The sequence below is a fragment of the Hypomesus nipponensis genome, chromosome 17 (assembly GCF_054491055.1).
Source record: "Hypomesus nipponensis isolate SF chromosome 17, ASM5449105v1, whole genome shotgun sequence".
Taxonomy (NCBI): Eukaryota; Metazoa; Chordata; class Actinopteri; order Osmeriformes; family Osmeridae; genus Hypomesus; species Hypomesus nipponensis.
In genome coordinates, this window is record NC_140377.1 from 10,984,095 (window position 1) to 11,005,758 (window position 21,664).

The 21,664-nt window shown below is 52.9% G+C and overlaps 1 protein-coding gene across 1 annotated transcript; it reads left to right on the forward strand.

Annotated features, from left to right (window-relative positions):
- The first annotated feature begins 9,612 nt into the window (after positions 1-9,612).
- Positions 9,613-21,161, forward strand: rai1 (retinoic acid induced 1). Its single transcript, XM_084678349.1, has 4 exons — positions 9,613-16,041; positions 16,262-16,355; positions 17,161-17,210; positions 20,878-21,161. Exons 1-4 carry the CDS (start codon positions 9,613-9,615, stop codon positions 20,884-20,886), a joined length of 6,582 nt encoding a protein of 2,193 aa, XP_084534475.1. The 3' UTR covers positions 20,887-21,161.
- The last annotated feature ends 503 nt before the right edge of the window (positions 21,162-21,664 follow it).

Below are 21,664 nucleotides of genomic sequence, written 5' to 3' on the forward strand. Positions count from 1 at the left end.
ACGCCCGCCGAAGATAAGGGGAGGGAGGGAGGGAGGGAGGGAGGGAGGGAGGGAGGGAGGGAGGGAGGGAGGGAGGGAGGGAGGGAGGGAGGGAGGGAGGGAGGGAGGGAGGGAGGGAGGGAGGGAGGGAGGGAGGGAGGGAGGGAGGGAGGGAGGGAGGGAGGGAGGGAGGGAGGGAGGGAATGTGTGGTAGATGTGGAGGGGGGGGCGCTGACATGAATAGACCATGAAGAGCAGGATATCAAGGGCACCTTCTGGGAAGAGCCTGGAGGCGCTGTGGAGATAAAACACGCACACACACACATACACCTTGAATGTGCCCAAAAATGCCCCAGTGTATGGGAGGAAAGCAGTGCACAATCTTTTATTTTTTTACACATGCACATGCAGATGCTCTCTCCCTCTCCCTCAGACTTATACATACACCAACTTACAGTACAATGAGACAAAAACGCACATACACACACTTTATCACTGTTGTCAAACTTCAGATGTGTACACTATGTGTAAAGCGCCGTGGCTTACTCTCTGTCTGTCTCTGTTTGTCTCTGTCTGTCTCTCTTTGTCTGTGTCTCTCAGTGTGTCTCGCTCTTTCTTTCTCTCGCCATCTCCATGTCTCAACCTTGAAACGACGCTAAAGCTTTGTGGTTATCCTTGCTTCCCGCAGAAAGAGAAGGCCTGTAAGTGAATACTGCCGTAACTTGTCTAGAGCAGGGTGGACCTAAGAAAGCTCTTAAGGCTGTAATGTGTGTGTGTGTGTGCGTGCATGCGTGAGTGCATGCGTGTGTATGTCTGTGTGTGTGTCTTTGTAGGGGTTGATGTGTTTTCAACGGAGACATCCAGAGCAGCTTCTTTTTCCTTCTCTTTAATCAAACGGCAGACACAGCGGACCGTTGGGCAATGTGTGTGTGTGTGTGCGCGGGTGTGTGTGTGGTCTCCGTGTGTGATTGTGTATGTCAGTGTGTGTGCTTGAGTGTGCTGTGTGTGTCTTTTTTTTTTCCTCAAGAGATTCTGCTCCGTCTGAAGAACAATATCAAAGTCCACCAGTAACCAGCGTACAATGTAAACTTGTAAACACACACAAACACACACACCCACACACACACATGATCCGGCAGCTACAAGGCCGGGGGACAACTACAGCAGAGGACAGCAGACGAAAGGAGAGGAGAGGAGAGAGAGAAGAGGAGATCAAAGTAAAGGAGAGGAGGGTAGAGTAGAGTCAAGGAGAGGACAAGCGAGTAGAGAGGGCATGAAGGAGAAAGAGTATGGGAAGGAGAATGATTGACAAGTTTGTCCACGAGTGCATGCATGTGCGCTTGCGTGTGTGAGTGGCATGTCTGTATGTGTATGTATGCATGTGTGCCACAATGCCTCACAGGGAGAAATAAATGACTGTGCCCTTATTGAGCGCAGCAAGGCATATAGCCTTTCACACCCATAATGTCAGCGTGACTAGCAGCCTTATTGATGAAGTCAGTCTCACTCCTCACAGCCTCCCCCTGCCGGCACACAGATCAATGGTACAGCCCATCCTCCGTGGATTTGGGTTGGTAGAGAGGGGGTTGGGAGGGGGTGGGGGGCAGGGGGGAGCGTGCCATGCAGCCCAGCGGGTGTGTCACAACAGAAACCAAGCAAGATCAAACAGTCCCCTCTGCTCCAATGGAGCGAACCACCGGGTACCTGGAGAGGAGGGGGCGCCTGGTGGGGTACAGAGAGGAGCCGTTCCTTGGTGCTGGGTCGGGCTGGGCCGGGCTGAACCGTGTTGGGTTTTTGTGAGCCCCGTCTTGCTCTCATCTTTTCCTGGAAATACTCACTGATTCTCCACACCTCCTCTGGTGAATCTGTTGTTTTCCCAGCCCTCTGTGTGGGTCTGTTCCAGAATGTTCTGATGGAATACCAAACAGTCACTTCAGAGACTGTTTCCGCTACTGAAGTGTTCCCAACTCCCCAGGTGTGTGTCGTGTATGTGTGTGTATGTGTGCATGTGTATGTGTGTACTGGAGGAACAAGACCATCCATCGTCCTCATTTATCTACTTTCCAGCTCAGATAACATTTGATGATCTCCTCTGACCCCCCACCCCTCTTTCTTCTCTCTTTCTTTCTCCCTCTCGCTCTCGCTCTCGCTCTCTCTCTCTCTCTCTCTCTCTCTCTCTCTCTCTCTCTCTCTCTCTCTCTCTCTCTCCCTCTCTCTCTCTCTCTCTCTCTCTCTCTCTTTCACGCATTGTACCACGGAAATAGACAGATACCCCTGTCTGGGGGCAGCAGGGGTCTAGCTTGTTCACTGCAGTTCACAGGCACACACAAACACTCACACGCACACTCTCACTTACAAACACACACACGCACAGGAGGCAGTGATCGATCGGGAAGGATAAACCTTTCACCATATCCAGCCCTTTCTGCCCCCCCTAAATAGACACAGGCACAGGCACACACACACGGAGGGGCTTCTTACTGAGAGCCACGGGTAGTGTTGGGTGCAAAGCAGACAATCAATCCTCCTCACCTCCTTTCTGCTGAGATGCCCAGGTATCCTGGACACCCCTGGCATGAAGAACACAAACACAGCAAGACCAGACCCCCCCCCCACCTCCTGTTGTCTCTCTCGCTCTCCATTTCTCCTCTCGCCCCTCTCTTTTGTCCCTCTCGCTGTCTTTTTCTTCCATCCTTTTTTTCCCTTTCTTTCTTTCATCCCTCTATCTCTCCCTGTCCATCTTTCACACACACTCTCTCTCTCAACCTTTTTTTTGCTTGCTCACCCCCTCTCTCTCTGCTGGTCTGTCTCCGTTACCATGTCAACAAAGCCAGGTTGAGTCCCTCAAAGGGCACGGTCCTGCAGCTGCCCACCAGAGATGACCTCTGGTCAAAGAGAGAGAGAGGGGGGATTGATAGATAGGGGGGATACAGATAGATAGAGAGGGAGAGATGGAAAGAGGGCAGAGAGGGGGGTGTAGATACACACAGAGAGAGAGAGAGAGAGAGAGAGAGAGAGAGAGACAGACAGACAGACAGATGAAGGATGGTTGAAGCAGGAGAAAGATATGTAGAAAAAGAGGAGGGGAAGAAGAGAAAGGCAGATAAGGATGTGAGCTACGGGGACAGCATGCGGCAGTCAAGGCTGTTTGACAGGACAACATCAACAACCATGCTTTTGTGTGGCCAACATATCATTTGTTTCCCCTTGTGGACGTGATGTCAGTGAGTGAAGAGTGAATGGATAGGATGGTGTTGTTCAGCCTACATAGTTACATTCTTCCCATGGTTGGATGGAGGTGATTCAACGTTCCTTTGTGTTGCACTAATGGCCCATCGAATCTGATAGAAGAGGATCAATAGAAATCAGTAGGAACTGAAGGACGGCATTCTAACATTGTCTGTTGGTTTGCATTGCGTTATGGCACGCCGTACATCGTACGTCAATTGTGTTGGAATGAACTGTAATTAAATGATTGTGCCTCTCTCAGAAGGTGAGATTTCCATCATTTGGTTGTGTTGACTGAAAATACTTTATAAGGTAGTGCCGCGTGTGGTGAGTGCGTGGTGTGTGTGTGTGCTGGTTCGTTGTGAAATCCTGGAGGGATGTAGGTGCTTCATGCCCTTTGCTGTGCTTCCTATCAGCCTATCAAGCATCTAATTCTGTGCTAGCAGGCTCCCTGGTGGACACCGTGTGTGTGTGTGTGTGTGTGTGTGTGTGAGAGAGAGAGAGAGAGAGAGAGAGAGAGAAATAGAGAGAGAAATAGAGAGAGAAATAGAGAGAGAGAGAGAGATCATGTGTGTGTGTGTATGTGTCTGTGTGAGTGTGTGTATGTGTTTGTGAATGTGTTTGTGTGTGTGCGTGTGTGTATTCATGAATGTGTTTGTGTGCGTGTGTGTGTTTTGCATGCCACCTGCGCACTTGTGCCTCACATCGCTGAGTGGCTCTCCGGTTGCCAAGGCAATGACAGAATGGGTAGCGCATCCTGGTGTGAGGCTGTTCTCCGAGAAAAGGTCATTGGGCACTGCGGAGCTGTCAATCACCTGGAGAGATGGCTAGTGAGGCTCTTGCCAAGGCAGAACATCCAATCCTGACCACGCAATATTCCTTTCCTTCCTCTGTGCTGCCAGGAAGTCATTCTAAAGCAAACAGGATAACATCTTTACATGGCCAAACAGGACTTGAAAACCCAAACCCGAAGGATAGCCATGCATGGAGTTGAAAGCATTCCTCTCTCCATCTTTCTCTTCTCTTTTGTTCTCTCTTAAGTTCTCTCTCTCTTTTCATCTATCTCGCCTTCACACCTTCATTTCATCCCTCTTTCCAGCTGAGAATCGTGTGTGTGTGTGTGTGTGCGTGCGTACGTGTAGCAGGGGCTCTATTCTGCCTGGTTTGTGTTTCCAGAAAGCCATCTTCATCAGTGGGAGGAGCAGAAACAGAGCATGTCTGTGAATGCTGATGAGTCACCCTGAGCCCCGGTGATCGCCAGTAGCACCTCTTAGACACTCATCACTCAGCGACTGGGGAAACAGCAGGGATCCAAAATGGACTCCTTACTGAGCAAGACAGAGCTGTTTCTCGACATTTGAAGTGTCATTTAGGACCTACTTCATGCCAGACCTCTCCAAAATGCCCTAAAATGTTCTTCTCTGATCCAACCCCACAGCTGATTTGTCATTGTCTCACAACCCCTCTGCATTTCTGCATTGGGAAATGTTATGCTTAGTGCTGTGGCTATCATTGTTTCGGGCAAATCGAGGGTATTTTTCTTTCTGCCGACGCACACATCAAAGAGCTTCCTCTTTCCTGTCAAGCAGAGCCAATCGGGAGCCAGTGTTTTGATGGAGGATGTCAGATGGAAGGCGTCAGTGGCAGGTGCCCTCCTCTCCACCTGGCTCCCCTCAAATCTTTGTGACTGCCTAGCCATGACCCCTGACTGCCAGCTGTGCCACACGACAGCAGGACACTGGCGAATGTCAGAGCAGATACCAGTTCCTCCGTTTCCTGTGAGTCTCCCCTGTGGAGGGAGCAATGACGGTCAACTTACCATGGAACAGAACAGAACGGAGCAAGGAAAAACTGCCCAGAGTAGCATAGCCTTGCATGGAATCGAATGCAATTACACTGTGAGATGGATTTCATGAGGCATGTGACGAGGGATGTGTGAAGAGAAGACAGTCTGGCAGGGATGTTGAGCTGGTCGGGGTTAGGTTTGGGGGTGTTGGGTTTGGTGTTTTGGGGTATTTTGGAATGCAGAGGATTGAGGTGCCAGGAACACTGCGCTGTGGAGACGTGCCTTCAGGGCCACTCCACATTCTCAACAAACTGCCTCCGCATGCATAATTAACTAGGATGACTCGGATGTAAACAAGGGGAGGAGTACTCTCTGAGCGCTCGCTCACTCCTGCCCTATCCCCCCCGCTCTGTGTGTGTGTTTGTGTGTGTGTGTGTGTGTGTGTGCGCGGGTTTCAGTGAGAGACAGAGATGGAAAATCCTGTCTCTAGTTGCTGGTGAAGATGATGTGATGAGGAGAGAAAGGGGGGAAGAGAAAGACAGAGAGAGAGAGAGAGAGAGAGAGAGAGAGAGAGAGAGAGAGAGAGAGAGAGAGACAGAGGGAGACACACAGACTGAGAGTGAGGGGTGACATCCTTTCTCAGCTCTCAGGATTATCAACCGTTCAGCGGAACAATCACATCCTCTCCCCCAATGCAATGTATTATTTACATGCACGCACACGCACACACACACACACATAGACACACGACACGTTGCTCAAGAGAATCTGTCATACACGCGTTATCTATAAAAGCCTTGTGACAGAGGCTACCTGTCTCAACTTTGCTTTACTATTTCAAGGTTTGATCAAATCGATTTGCGTAGGTAACTTGTTGTTTGTCGATGTTAGCAAGTCATGGATCAGCTCAGGCGCATGACGGTGGTCAGCGAGATAATCCATAAATTGGCTTCAATTTATGTGTACATTTTTGGTAGAAATAATGTATGATTTCACTGGCTCGTCAAGACTAGTTTGATAATAAATGATGTACATTTTGTTTTTGTTTGTTGGAAGTAAAGACAATAAACCGCTGTTAGCTTGCTCTCACCGAGAATGAGGGACAGGTTTTGCACTGTTTCATGCTTGTCTTTTGAATGAAGGATTTTCGCTGTCCAAACTCGAGCCTCCTGTCCAAACCTCATAGTTCTCAAGCTTCGTCTCCACAAGGCAACTTTAGTGGGCAGGGCTTCAACAATGAAGCCTGGGATTTGTTGTGTCACACAGCTGACCATAATGTTGAAATAATGAGGCTTCAGTTTAGCCCTTGTTGTGGTAGCTAGCTTGCTAATTATGGAGTCCACCACCTCCTAGCCTCGTGTACAGTGTCCCTGTGCGCCTAAAGAGGGAGGAAACGAATGGAGGAAAACAGACGAGTGCAGCTTGTATTTCCCAGGAGCCGCAGTTTTAAAGCCCCATCAGTAAATCTTCTCCTCCTCCTTTTTCTTCTCTATTCTCATCCCCCTATCATCTTTTCCCCTCAGCCCCCTGTCTCATTCCCTCCCCTCCCTCAATCCTCCTCTCCTCTCTCCCTCCCAGCCTCTCTGGATCTCGTCGTCTTTTCTCTCCCTCAATCCCCCCCACCTCTCTCCCCTCCAGCCTCCTGCCCTTGTCTCATCCTCTGCTCCTTCCTCCCATCTTCATTCTCCTCTCTGGTCACGGCACAGGGCCAGGTTGAGGGCTGAGAGGGGGTGGGGGGGGCGTTAGACAAAAAGAGAGAAAGGAAGAGAGCCGACTTTCTTCTCCAGCACAGATAACATTGTGTTGAATGAGGGATAGAGAGGCTAGGCGCACACAAAAGGAGAGAGAGTTGTTTATGAGAGCCTGTGTATGAGGAAAAAGGGTTGAGAGAAAGAGAGAGAGAGTGAGAGAGAGAGAGAGAGAGAGAGAGAGAGAGAGAGAGAGAGAGAGAGTGAGAGTGAGTGAGTGAGTGAGTGAGTGAGTGAGTGAGTGAGTGAGTGAGAGAAGAGAAGAGAGGAAAACGACACCCAGTGTTGTTGTAGCATCTTGCAAGATCCAGATGCTGAGCACAGAGCGTAACCAATGGCAGTGTCAACAGCAGACAGAGGAGCTTTCATCAGCCTCGCATATCAGCCCCTCACACACACACACGCGCGCACAGAAAGAGAGAGAGCGAGAGACAGCTTTACGTGGTGAATTCACAAACACTACAATGGAATTATGTCTCTGTCGTGCAAGTGTCTTAAACCTGAGACAAGACTGAGTAAGACAGAGAAGCGGTGTTTGTGTCGTGTTACTGGGCATGTGTGGGGGGGAGGGAGTTTGTTTATGTGTGTAAGAGAAAAAGAAAAAGGGAGCGAGAGAGAGAGAGAGAGAGAGAGAGAGAGAGAGAGAGAGAGAGAGAGGTGGGGGGGAGGGTGAAAGAGTGAGGGAGACAGAGGGGGATGAGACAACTCTTTATTTCTGCCTGCTGAACTGTGCTAAAAGAAACACCACAAAATACAGCGTGCAGGCAGACGCACACACAGGCAAACTCACACACACACACACAGACACGCACACGCACACACATCAAAAGCAGCACCCTGCCCATGATCATGCCAATTATGGCCACAATCTTGTCCATTGTTGTCCAAAGTCTGAGAGCACTATTATCCGAGTTTCAAAACACACACACACACACACACACAAAACACACACACACAAAAACCTTCATACGCAAAAAAGCATGCACACATAAACACACATAATCACTCTGTCATGTGTCTCATCGCACGCTCAAATTGTGAACACCTGAATACACCTCTAGCATTTGTGCTCGGCTGGTTTGGCCTAAAAGTCCAACTATCTCCCTAACTGGCTTATTTGGGTCATTGTATAAACACCCCCACCCCTTCCTTCACACGCACACACACCACTGGTGAAGCAGTTATAGACGGCAGTCTGGGAGGAGAAGGAGAGGGGGGGAGCTGTTGGTGAGGTGGGAGGCGTTTGGGCTCTCCCGGGAAGCTGTTTGTGTGTGTTTGAGTAGCACAGCCCAAAGCGGAACACACTTACTCACGCACGCACACACACACACACACACACACACAGAGTGTGTTGTGTAGATGAATAATGTTGCTGTCTGTCTGGTGGGACAGCAGAGTCCCTGGGGCGAGCGAGGCGCGGGGTTGCAGAGCTGGAACAGCCGACACACAGCACTGTCTCCAGGTGACTCGGTTCCTTTTATAGAGACCCCCACCCCCTTCCCTCCCTCGCTGCCTCCTGCGGCTGGAGAACACACACGCGCGCGAGCCGCCTACTGTACACACACGCTGTCATACGCATGCGTGAGTCGCGCATGCTGTCAGATACTCTCACACACACATGCAACCTCAGATGAAATTGGATCCTGGGTTTAGGCAAGGAGGGGCAGAGGGGAGAGAAGGCCACGTTGAAAGCTGCTGGAGAAGTAATGCTGCACTGAAGATGCACCATATGATACTCGGTGTGTGTGTGCCTGTGGTTCGTGGGAGTGTGTCTCTGTTGTGTAGGAAGAAATGCTTGACTTGGAAGTGTCATGACACATCAAAGATGTGCCACCATTTTTGGAATCTTTCCTAATTTTGCAACCTGGAAATGTGATGATATAGAACAGAAAACCGAAAATCCCAGCCAAGATATCCTTACTTAACCTAATTTCAGGAGCACACAATCTCTTGCCATTGCCATGACACTGGCGTATGCTTGTGTGTGTTATCCTGGCTTCCTGACTGCTTCCTGTCAGCGTCCCCAGAGGTCATGTCCTTGTGCTGACGAGCTTTGTTTGGACAGACGACTGGCTCACAGAGACGCTCCTGCCTCTCTCTCTCTCTCTCTCTCTCTCTCTCTCTCTCTCTCTCTCTCTCTCTCTCTCTCTCTCTCTCTCTCTCTCTCTCTCTGTCTCTCTCTCTCTCTATTTATATTTCCCTCTCGCTATATCTGTCTCTTTCTCTATCCCTTTCTCTTTCTCTCTTTCTCACTCACCCTCTTTATCTCTCTTTCTCTATCTCTCTCTCTGACTCTCTCTCTGACTCACTTGCACGCACCATGTGCTCCTGCATGACATGTCAATCACAGCCTCAGTGAACTGCAGTTCTCCCTCCATCTTGAGACAACCAAAATGGCTCCTCTCCTGTAGCTCCTCACTATCTGGTGTCCGGTTCACCTTGACCTTTACCATACTTGGGAAAGGAGTCAAAAGAAATGACAGAAAAATATTGCATTGAAAGTTCAGAATGTTATCATATGCTCCCTGTTTACAGTACAGAATATGGCCTGTTGTAAATAGTACAGGAATTGCAAAGGTATGTTTCAACAAATGTTATAAATTAATGCTGTTTGCTTTCCGAGAGGTGTTTGGAATTAGCGTGAGTCAGATCTCTCCAACTGGTGATGGATGGATGTAAGAGTTGGAAAAGGATCACAGGATGGAAATATGGCAGGATCTTTGATGCTAACACAAATCCTTTTCTTCGTCTCCCCCCTCCCCCCCTCTCTCTGTCTCCCTCTATCTCCCTCTTCACCTCAGAGCCCCACCGGCCCCCCCTCCCCTCCTCCCCCCGCCACCTCCTCCCCCACCCCACTCTTCAGCCGGAGCCATGCAGTCCTTCAGGGAGCGGAGCGGTTTCCATGGCAACCAGCCCCCCTGCTACCCTCAGCAGGAGCCCCATGAACTGTCCCGCCTGGAGAGCTACCGCCAACACCAGCCGTCCCAGCACCCCCACCCGCACCACCCGCAGCCCCACCACCCCCTCCCGCACCCCCACCCTGGCCCCAGCCCTCACCCAGCCCACGCCTCCAGGCAGGGCTATGAGAGTCACGCGCTGCCCGCCACTACAGGGATGCCCCCGGCCGGAGCAGGGGCAGGGCCAGGGACCGGGGCAGCAGGAACAGGGCCTAAGGACTGTTATAGCCAGCAGGCCTACCCTGGATACCCAGGCAGTGGTGGGGGTGGAGGGGGTCCCAACGCAGGAGGGGTGGGTGGGCCCACGGCTCCCCAGGCCAAGAAGCCCTACAGGGCGAGCAAGGTGGCTCCCCCACCCCCCAACCAGCACCTCCAGGCTGGGGGCTACAGCAATCACATGGGCCCTGGGGGTGTATACACAGCCCAGTATATGAGCGAGGGTCACCTCCAACAGAAATGGGAGGACCCAGACACACTAGCCCAGTACGAGCAGGAGATGGTGGGCCGTCTGGAGCCGGGGCAGCCTGGCTCGTCCCAGTACCTGGACCAGACCATGCTTGGTCACTCTCAGAGCCAGTGCCACCTCCCTCCCCAGCCCTCAAACCCAGTGTATACCAGCCCCCACCACCAGCCCCACCCCCCCAACCCAGCACCCTCTCCCCTGATGTACCCCCAGAGCCACCTCCACTACCCCCAGCACTCGCCCTCCCCCTCGCCCTCCTCTTCATACATGGAGAAGTGCAGCCCCATGCCTCACTGCTACAAAGGCTACAGCATGCCTCCCAACTCCCAGTACGCCAGACAGATGGGGGGGCATGGCGGTCTCAAACAGGGGGGTTACCGGCCCCAGAACAGCTATAGCTACCAGCAACCCCCTTCCCGGGGTGGCTACGACCCCCAGCCACCCTTACAGGGCATGCCCCCGAGCCAGGACGGCCACCCCAAATACCAACTCTACAGCCAGCCCCAGCAGAACTACTGCTTGTCTGAACTGTCAGTCCGATCTCCTGAGCAGTACTACCAGACCTGCAGTCCCTCATCCAGCCACTCCCCTGCCCGCTCTGTGGGCCGATCCCCCTCCTACAGCTCCACCCCCTCCCCACTGATGACCAATCCTGAGTCCTTCCAGTACGGCCAGCCACCCTTGACCCCTGGGGCCGCCTCCTCTTCCTCCTCGGCGGGCCTGCAGGAACAGGGCATGCTGCTGCCCCCGCGCTCGCACCCCTCGCCCAACCTTCCCCACCCAGCCCCCCACAGCTACAGCGCCCCGACTCCACCCTCTTCCGCCTCCTCTTCAGCCTCCATGAAGGAGCGCTTCTCTGAGAAGCTGCTGTCCAACCCCAGCCTGTGGAGCCTGAACGCCCTCACCTCTCAGGTGGAGAACATCTCCAACAACGTGCAGCAGCTGCTCCTCTCCGAGGCCCTGGTGGCCAACAAGAAGGGAGGCAAGCGCAGCAGCGGAGGGAGCAGCTCCAGCGGAGGTTCCTCCAAGAAGGGAGAGGAGTACAAGAGCCCTCCCTGCCTGGACACACAGCACGGGGGTGGGCACGGAGGCCCCATGCCAGATCCCTACAGCACCCCCCAGCACCAGCAGGTGCCCATGGAGCTCCAGGAAGGAGGCTACTCCAGCAGCTCCGATGACCAGCTCGACCGGGGCTACTACTACTGTGGCCAGGGAAGGAGCCCAGCTCAGGCCTCCAACAACACCCACCTGGGCTTGGACACCGCCTCGTCCTGTTCCATGACCTCCCCAGATGACATGTCTACGAGGTCCGGGGACTCCGGTCTCCATGGGGGGGTCTCCAGAGACAACTTGACGCCTGACCCCAGGTCCCAGGGGGGTCATGGAGGGGATGGAATGAGCACCCCGGTAAAGAGTGTCGGGGACGAGAGATCCCCAGCCAGTGTGACCGTCCCCAGCCCCTTGAAACAAGAACGCGACTCCCCCCCAGACATTCAGAGACTGGGAGAGCCCCTAAAAGAGAACTTTGAGGAGTCGGCCTGGACAGAGAAGATGGCAGATGAGGAGGAAAATGAGAGCGTGAAAAAGACTCCAGACGAGGAGCGTGACTGCCGAAGTATGGAAGCTGCCAACGTGACACAGAAGTTAGAGAAGTGGCCGGAGGACGAGAAGGGCCCGGCGCTCTATAACAAGATCAACCAAGCTGTGACAGAGAAGAGCTACTGCTACCAGGAGAGCGCCTACCCAGGCCTCCAGAACAAATATGAGCCAGATGAAGGAGACTCTGTGGAAAAGTCTCCAGGCCTCTCAGACTCAAGCCGCAAGGAAGACCTGACGGCTGAGATGAAATCGGAGGCGTTCAAATCTGAGTCCCCCACCGATTCTGAGAGCTCGGTAAAAACCTCCCCTTTTATTAGCAGAGGTGACCTTGACCAGGATCAATATTTAACAGAGAAAGAGGACAGCTCCGAGAATGCCTCTCCAACCCCCCAGGGTGACGCTTCAGATGAGTCCGTCTCAGAAAAGAGAGAGAGCCGAGGAGAAGAGGAGGAAGAGGAGGAGGAGGAGGAGGAGGAGGAAGTGGATGCACAGCAGCGGCCTCCGCTGCCTCCGAAACCCCCAGCAGAGGTGAGGGAGGAGAGTGAGAGCCTCCTGTCATCGACAGACGAGGGCATGAATAATAGAATCGGGCCAGGGGAGTCTACTGGAGAGTTCTGCAGCAGAACACAGGGCCAGAGTGTTGAGTCTCATACTAACACAGACCCTGCAGAGACTGCCGCCCACCCGGATGCAGCAGCAACAGATGCAGCAGCACCCTCCGAGAGGAGGTCAGCCATGGGGGACATTGTACCTCAGCCTCAATCTGCCATGCCGGTTTTCTCAGCTCTCAACGACACAACTCCCAGTGCTCAGTCCAGGGAACATATCGACCGTAGCGATGCGAAGGTTCTGGAACCCGATTCCCCCCAGCTACCAGGCAAGTCCATACTGCACTCAGCTCCCTCCTGGGCAGACACCCCGCCCTCCCCAAAGAAGGGCGATGAGGACATGGAGCCGGGCATCAGCTGCCCTAGCGCCGTCACCCCCTCAGCCAAGCCGGAGCCCCTGGCCCCATCTGCACAGCCCCGGGCCTATGGACGCAAGCACGCTCGGGGCAGGAGGAGACTCATGCACTCAGGTGTGGGCATCAGGGGACAGCTGAGCCTGGGAAGGGAGGGGGAGGGGGCTCCGTCACCCCCTCAGAAACCCTGCATGGCCTCCAGCAAGAGTGCCCTCTTTTCAGAGCAGATGGACTCAGCTCAACAGGATGCCATCATCACAAGCGAGACATCCACGCTGCTGGCTGAGGGCTTCCGCTCGAGGATGTGCACCCGTTCATTCAACGCACAGGACGTGTCACCCAAGGATCATACGCACGTCAAGCGGAAACCAGGGCCAAAACCAGGTCCAAAACCGGGTTCAAAGCCAGGGCCAAAACCGGGTTCAAAGCCAGGGCCAAAGCTTGGATTAAAGCCTGGACCTAAACCAGGACCTAAACCTGGTCTAAAGTCTGGAACTAAACCAGGACCTAAACCTGGTCCAAAACCTGGACTCAAATCAGGACCAAAAACAGGGTCAAAACCAGGACCAAAAACAGGGTCAAAACCAGGACCAAAACCAGGACCTAAACAAGGCCTAAAGCTGGTTGAGGATGCCCTAGCTTCTGGTGTGATCCCCCCTAAGGCCCCGGTGGGTCGTCCTAGGGGCTCAGCTTCAAAGTTGAAGGTGATTCAGCAGGAAGGTCCCATTCAACCTCTAACAGGTGGGCCAGGGAGAGGCAAGAAGGGTCTGATTGCTAATGTCCAACAGGCAGAAGAGAACCAGGATGTGAAACCCACGGGCAAGGACAGTAAGAACATGGTCCTCAGATCCCGAAAACCTTCCCGGGATAAACTTTCCAAGGAGAAAGAAAAGGAGCAAGAAGAAGACGTTCTGCCCCCAGCCCTGATCGAGTTAAAACAGGCCAGCATTTGTCTAAAAGCTAATGAGCATGCAAATGTAGAACAAAACCTTGCTGTTGTTCCTAATGAGACAGATATCAGCATATCCCTACCTGACAGACCAGAAGATAAAACCTTACTTCCGCTGAAGAGAAAGGCCAGCCCAGAGCCTCCTCTGGCACCACTGAAGAAGAAAAGAGGTCCCAAACCCAAACCCAAAGCCCCACAGCCCTCCGAGGGCCCCCTGCAAACCAACCATTCTCCAACCAAATCCAAGGAGGTTGGGGCCCGGGGCCCTCAGAAGAAGCAAAAGCCCAGCCAGCAGCTCCAAACCTCTCTGTTGTCTAAAGATAGCCCTCTTCCAGGGGGAGACAGTGCTACCACCGTAGACATACCTGCCACGCCAACTCAGTGTCTCACCAAAACCAAGTATCTGCCACCACGCAAAGGTCGGGGACAGAAATATGAGGCTATGGTCCAGAAAATCACATCCCCTGGGTCAAAGAAACACCAGCCGACTCCCCAGCCTCCAGAGAATGTTCTGGTAGAAGAGATGACGTCAAAGACCGTGCCTCAACATGTCTGCACTGACAATGAGAGTTTGGTGTGTGAGAACAGGCCTGAGGTGCTACCGAGGGAAGTAAGACCGGATGAAGTCAGACAGGAGGGGGTGAGAGAAGAGGGCGAGAGACAGTATGTCTGGCATAGTAAAGAGAAAAAGGGTAAAATCGTGATGGAGACAGAGGTGAGACGGGACGAGACGAGACAAGAGGAGGTGAGAGCCGAAGGGGCGAGACAAGAAGGCGTGAGACTCCAAGAAGAAGGGGGGAGGCAGGGAGAGCTGAAACCAGAGGGAGTGAGACTGGGGGAGAGTAGAACAGAGGGGGTTAGACCAGAGGAGGTGAGAGATGGGGACTCAGCGGGGGTGCCAGACGGATCCGGCGCCAAGCCCACCAGAACAAAGCGCAGGAAATGGGCCCTGGTGGAGAGCACAGACGCCACGGTCGTCGCCATGGAGACGGGGAGCCTGATTATCAACACGCCACGTCTGGCCAAGCAGAGAGCCATCAAGAACAACCACGAGATGCATCTGAAGCAGAAGAGGAAGCGAAGGAAAGGACAGACGGCCGAGGATGAGCAAGCCCAGGCGACGACAGAACTGGAAACAGACGCCGAGACGGCCGCACCTGCCGAGGCCTCCTTCTCGGTCTGCCCGGGTGACATCGCGCACCCCTCCCAGGTCGTCGCCGCGGAAGCGAGCGCGGCACAGCCCAAGAGAGGGAGAAAACCCTCCTCCTCTTCTTCCGGCAATGCTGTCGTGCCGTCTAAAAAGAAACGGGGCAGAGCCGCTTCCGAGCAGACGGGCAAACCGGTAAAGGTCCACAAAAAACCCGGGCCCAAACCAGGAATGAAAGACGCCATGGACGTCATCGAGGCAGTGGTGAGGGCGGCAGGTACCGAACAGATGCTCAAAGAGGAACGGATGAAACAAGCGGCCTCCACCGTGTTTGAGGAGGTGGACCAGGAGTCACCTGTGGTACAAGTGTCAAGCAATCCAGCCCAAAACAAGCTCATGTCCTCCTTCTGTCCTTACGTGCGAATAGACAGTTCAAGTACGTTTTCTGCCCTCTGTACCATAGTCAACAGACCAGAGGAGGAGGTGATTCACCAGCATACAAAAACCAGCCCGGCTCGAATTAAAACCCCGGCCACGCTTGATGCCAAGGCAATACAGCGTACCTCAGCTATGCTCCAAGGACCCTTAGTTAACAGGACCTTAATTGACAGGTGTCTCACGTGCTGCCTGTGTGGAAAGCCGGCAAATTACAGGGAACTTGGGGACTTGTGTGGACCCTACTACCCTGAGGATAGCATTCCCCGGAAAACCTTGTCTGCCAGACACATAAACCCTCCGAGGGAAAACACAGAAAAGACGACCAGTGCGACTGTCAGTGCTGACCCTCCGAACGAGCCCACCACAAGCGCCCCCGAGAGGGAGACGGAAGCAGATAGCAAGATGGGCATGGTTGAGGGCAGCAAGGAGCCGGCGCCCGTCGTAGAGATCAGCAGTGATGGGCATCATCACCACCACCACCCTTGGCGCCCCAGGCGGGCAGAGAGGGGGGAGCGGGCACCGGGGATGGGTGGTCCTCGCCGCCTCACCCTGAGGGAGAGGTTTAGGAGGATGCAGCAGCTGCAGGACAGGCTCCATGGAGATGGAACAGCACCTCCCAGTGGCCTGGAGGGAAATGGCAACAGCTTGCTACAAAGGCTGCAAGGAGAGGCTGAGGCAAAGGAACACTGGGCCCATGAGAACTGTACTATCTGGACCAATGGGGTGATCATGGTGGCAGGGAGACTCTTCGGGCTGAAGGAGGCTGCCAGCACCTCAGCAGAGACGGTAAGAACTCGCAATCTCTTTCTCTCTTTTTCTTTCTCTCTCTCTCTCTCTTCACATCCGTCACTCTAGCTCCTCAGTCGACCAGCCAAGATGAATACCAAATTGAAGCCTTGAAATGTCAAAGGAGCTCATCTCTAACTATCTGTCCACCTTCTCGTCTACCTCTCTGTCCGTTCTGTCCATCTCTCCCCGTTTCTCCGCTCGGCCCTTCTGATTCCAGAGCTGCTCCAAGTGCCAGGGTGTGGGCGCGTCCATCAGCTGCTGCCTGAAAGGCTGCCCTCACAAATACCACTATGTCTGCGCCAAAGAGATAGGTAAGAGACCTCCACAGGGAAAGGGAAGATGGGGTGGGGGAGCGAAAGAGTGGAAGGTCAAGGCGAGGGATAGAGGCTGAAGAGGGTGTTCAGAGGAGGTTCAGAGAAAGGAGGAGGGCGGAGAAGGAGGAAAAGGAGAGCGTGTGTGCGCGTGCGGGCGAGAGAAAAAGAGAGAGAGAGAATATAAGTGGAAGCTGCAAGAAAGCATGTTATTGAGTGACAAGAGTGATGTTGGAGTGGGGGAGAGAGTGGAGAGAGGGGGTGGGAAGGAGGGATGTTGAATAAAGGAATGATGAGGGAGAGCAGGACCCATGAGTGTGTGAAAAAGAAAAAAAAGGGGGGGCGGGGGGTGGGGGGGGTATATATGTGCATTATTGACCACAACCCCTGTGGCTCCATCCATCTATTCAGGCTGTCCAGGGACAGAGTGAGAGAGTGCGTGTGTGTGTATTTACACACTTGCGTGAGCTGAATGTGTGTGTGTGCGCGTAGATATGTGTCCTAGCGTGGTGTGTACACTTAATTGCAGACACGTGCCTGTGTGTTGTGTGTGTGTGTGTGTGTGTGTGTCAGCATGTATGTTGTATAGCCTCCCCTTTTAGCTCATGCTAACAGTGTTGGGGATTAAGGGCCCTCACACGTCTGCCTCGCCAGCACTGGGGAGGAGCTAAGACCATTTTTAATCCTGCAGAGTGCACCAGCCTCTTCTCATCCTTTCACTCTCCCTCTCCTCCCCTCCCTTCCTCTCTCGCCTCACCCATCTCCATGGCACTCACTCACTTCCTCCCTCTATCTCTCCATCCAGGTTGCACGTTCCAGGAGGAGGACTTTTCCCTGACATGTCCCAAACATGAGGTAAGCAACAGCTACAACGCCGAATGCTTTGCCACGGTGATGACACGGGGTGAAAAAGACCTGGTGCTCATGATCACGGCTACGATCAAATTGTTCTTGAACTTGTACTGAAAGACACGCATTGCATGTATCCCTGTAGAGGATTTGAGTATATGGGTATTGCTGTGGTGTAGTGTAGAATTTAGACAGACAAAACAGGTTTGAGAGAGAGAGTGGAGTAGAAGGGAGGGCTTTGTCGATGGGGAGATAGACAGAAAAAAAGAGGACAGATAGACAGGACAGCTGTGTATCTCAGGAATGGATCTCCCAAGGCAGCAGCCAATCACACTTGTCAGCTTGTGCTATTGACAAGCCATCCAGTCCACTGACACCAGTGTTAACACCGTTACACTGATTGGACTAACACTGTCAGAAGTGCCGGGATCTTGTCGATGCTTTCTCCCTTCTGGTTTAAGAAGCCTCTGTGTGTGTGTGTGTGTGTGTGTGTGTATGTGTGTGTGTGTATGTGTGAGTGTTTGTTTCAGTTACTCTGTTTCAAAGAATGAGGTCATTTTATTTTTGTTGAAACCATGTGTCCTGGACTCAGTGACAAATACCTTTGCTGTCCTGAGAGGAAGAAAGTTATCTATTCTGGGTCTCCTGTTTCTATAGCAACAAGAACTAGTGACATTGGTAAAACACCGGCAAATGATCCTAGCTTTCTTGCCATCAGTTCTTCACAGCTTCTTACACCAAAACATTACTCAGCAATCCCTGCTGTGACTATGACTGTAAGTGGTCGGCCACAGTACTGTGTTTTTGTTTTGATTTGGTATGCTCACAGTTTTCTTCAGGGAAGCCGCCATCTGCTGGCCAGTTGTGTGTACTGTGCTTGAGGAAGGTCAGACAGAGTAAGGGAGGGAGAGAGAGAGTGAGAGGGAGGGAGGGAGGGAGGGAGGGAGGGAGGGAGGGAGGGAGGGAGGGAGGGAGGGAGGGAGGGAGGGAGGGAGGGAGGGAGGGAGGGAGGGAGGGAGGGAGGGAGGGAGGGAGGGAAAGGAGACAGTGAGCGAGAGGGAGGGAGGTGGGGAGGGAGGTGGGGAGGGAGGATTGAAGAGGTGCTGACATTCAGCGGGGAGCAGCGGTGCATTGAAGCAGCAGCAGCCTCTTCCTTCCATCCCTCTTTCCCTCCTTCGCTTCCTCCCTCCTATGAGCAGACTGACAGGGATGAAAACCTGCCTGCTGATCAAAACACCCCGCCCTCCCCTGCTTTCCCCCTGCTCCCGCCTTCTCTCTCTCCTCTTCCCTGCCTCTCTAGCTCTTTCTCTGTCTCACTCTCTCCTTCCCTCTCATGTCCTCCCCTGCCACCCTCCCTTCCCCTCTCTCTCTCTCTCTCTCTCTCTCTCTCTCTCTCTCTCTCTCTCTCTCTCTCTCTCTCTCTCTCTCTCTCTCTATCTCTATCGCACGCACGCACACACACACACACACACAAACACATACCTCTCCTCCTTTCCCCACCAGACTCTGCGTCTCTTCTCACCCCCTTCTCTTTCTTCTCGGCCCCCTCGTCAATCTTTGATCTCCTCCCATCCTTCCCTCTTTCCCTCCATCTCCCCCTCCTCTCCTCTCCCAACCTCCCACGTACAGCAACACAGAGAGAGCTCAGAGCGGCCTGAGCTCTCATCGACTCCAGGATCTGAGGGCCGTGGGTCTATGTGATGCCAATTTAGCAGGCTGAGCGGCCTAATCAAAGAGCAGTATGGAGACTCACACACCCAGAGAAAACGCACACCCACCCACACACACCCACACAACACACACACACATACATACGCACGCGCACACATACACAGAGCCGCATCACCCCCACCATAACTCTCCCTCTGGAACTCTCCCCTCTCTTCTCAGCATTCTCCTGTCTTCTAGAGGAACACAAACATACACACACACACACACAGAGGGGAAGAAAACATGTGAAGAACTGCCGACCTCACAGCAGCGCGTAGAGGTTGGGTCAGAGATCCATGCATAGACGTGCAGTTAAAATAGATCTTACACACCACTCCCGCTGTTATAATCACAAACACACCACTCACAAACACACACAAACCTACGCCACTCGTAAATACACACAGACACAAACAAACACCACTCACAAATACACACAAAATCAAACACACACCACTCCCGCTGTGGGTAATCACAAGCACACACCTCTCACAAACACACACAAACCTACGCCACTCGTAAATACACACAGACACAAACACACGCCACTCACAAATACACACAAAATCAAACACACACCACGCCCGCTGTGGGTAATCACAAGCACACACCTCTCACACAAACTGAACACGCACAGACACGCAAATGGAAATGTCTCAAATGCTGACAAATACCTTCACAGGTATACATTCCCTGCAAACATGCATCACCGTACCTCCACACACTAACACACACAATCACAGACAGCCGCCAGCACACCAAGGCTGTTAGGAGTGTTCTTTGAGACTGTGTGGGAAGAGGGGAAGCAGCTATATCAGACAACGGCAGGGAATGACAGAACATGTAGAGAGCTAGAAAGGTTCAGGGAAAGAGAGGAGCTGGTTTGTGTTCCGAAGAAAAAAGGAGGCACAAAATGAAGGTGGCTGGCTAAACAGAGACGGAGGGAGGAAGAGAGGGAAAGAAAAGAACGAGAGACTGGAGAAAGGGAGATTGTGAGAGTGAGAGAGATAGAGAAAGACGGACAGTTCTGGAGAAACAGAAGGAGAGCGAGAAAGAGAGAGAGAGAGAGAAACTGAGAGAGATATTTCGACAACGCTAGTGAGGAAGACACACAGAGAGAGAGAGAGAGAGAGAGAGAGAGAGAGAGATGGAGAGAGATAGAGAGAGGCTGCAGAGGCTAAGAACAGGGTTCGAATTAGGGGGGGGGGGGGGGGGGGGGGGGGTTGGACCCCCCTAATTAAGAGTCGGACCCCCCCAAAAGCGGTAAAAACAACAGGTCGGGGGGGTCGATACCCGAAACTGACTCCCCCGATTGTCCTTGTATACTTCGCACTTGCTCTTAGCCTAAGAGCAACAACAAAAAACACCCCACACCGGCAGCACAATTAGTAGGCGTTCCTGCTGTGTCTTTCACAGAAGCCGGTTCATCGGCCGGCTGCATCCTCCACCCCTGCACACTGCAGCTATGGCTTTCATGTCTGTACTCTGCAGAGCTACACTCTCTTTCTCTCTCTCTCTCTTTCTCTCTCTCTCTCACACACACACACACAGTGGTATAGTTGCTTTCAAGTTGGCCAAGATCAGACACACACATAAAGAAAAAACCTTCTGCCGCACATACACGCACATACACAGACACTGCAGCTTTCATGTCTACACGATGACCAAGACCATTTAAGGGCTCTCTCACACACACACACACACACACACACACTGCAGTGCTGTTAGCTAAGAAATATGCAGCTGGCATCTTTGGCAGACTGAGATGTACGACACACACGGTACCACACAGACGCAACACCAACAACCTCTCCAAAGTACACACAAGACACACGCTTTCAGAGGATCCCAGGGACGTGAACACGCACAATATCTGACACATAACATGTCCAGGCCTGTGATTGTGGGTCTGGCGGTCATTACTGTGTCTGAGTCTGTCCGTTCTCTCTCTCTTTCTCTCCAGGCTGTGTAAAACAGAGCAGTGTCCCACCCATCCCATCACCTATGCAGGAAGATAGAAGACAGAAGACAGAGAAACCAGACCCTGCCCCCAGACACTACACCTGAAGCCGATGGCTCACAATGGACAGATGCATCGGCCAATCGGGTGGGGGTTTCTCTGAGGGGCCTCGACGGCGGCAATACGGACACTGGAGCAGGCCCCTCAGTGTTGCCCCTGGCAACCCTTTATCTCACACCCCCTTTGCTGAAAGGCTGCAGCGCTCAATAGGAGGATGGACTGCGTTAAGAGACCCTTGCTCCAGGGACAGTGTGTGTGTGTGTGTGGGGGGGGGGGGTTGGTGAGGGCTGTTTGAGATTCGGAGTGCGTTGTTCCGCCTTTGGAAGGGTCGCTATCATATTCGGACACCTGGTGGCTGCTGATTGGCCAGCAGCCTCCCTCTAGCCACCTTGTCAGATGGCCAAGAGTTCCAGATTGTGGTGAGGGTGTGTGTGTGTGTGTGTGTGTGTGTGTATGTCACATCCATGGAGATAGAACTGTTCTTTGATGGTCTCATCGATGTGTTTGTCTGTATGAGGGTGCACATTCTGGATTGACGAGCTCATGCCTCGAAGCAGCCACCACACTGGATGTAACTTAATGTGCGCATACGTGTTGAAAAAAGTTACAAATATGTACATGACGTGCTTTACAGGTTCTAAATATTCTGAAATTGAGAGAGAGAAAAAAAACAAGCAGTATTTTAATATAATGCTCGTATCCTCCAAGGTGTATTTTGATGTGCATTTAC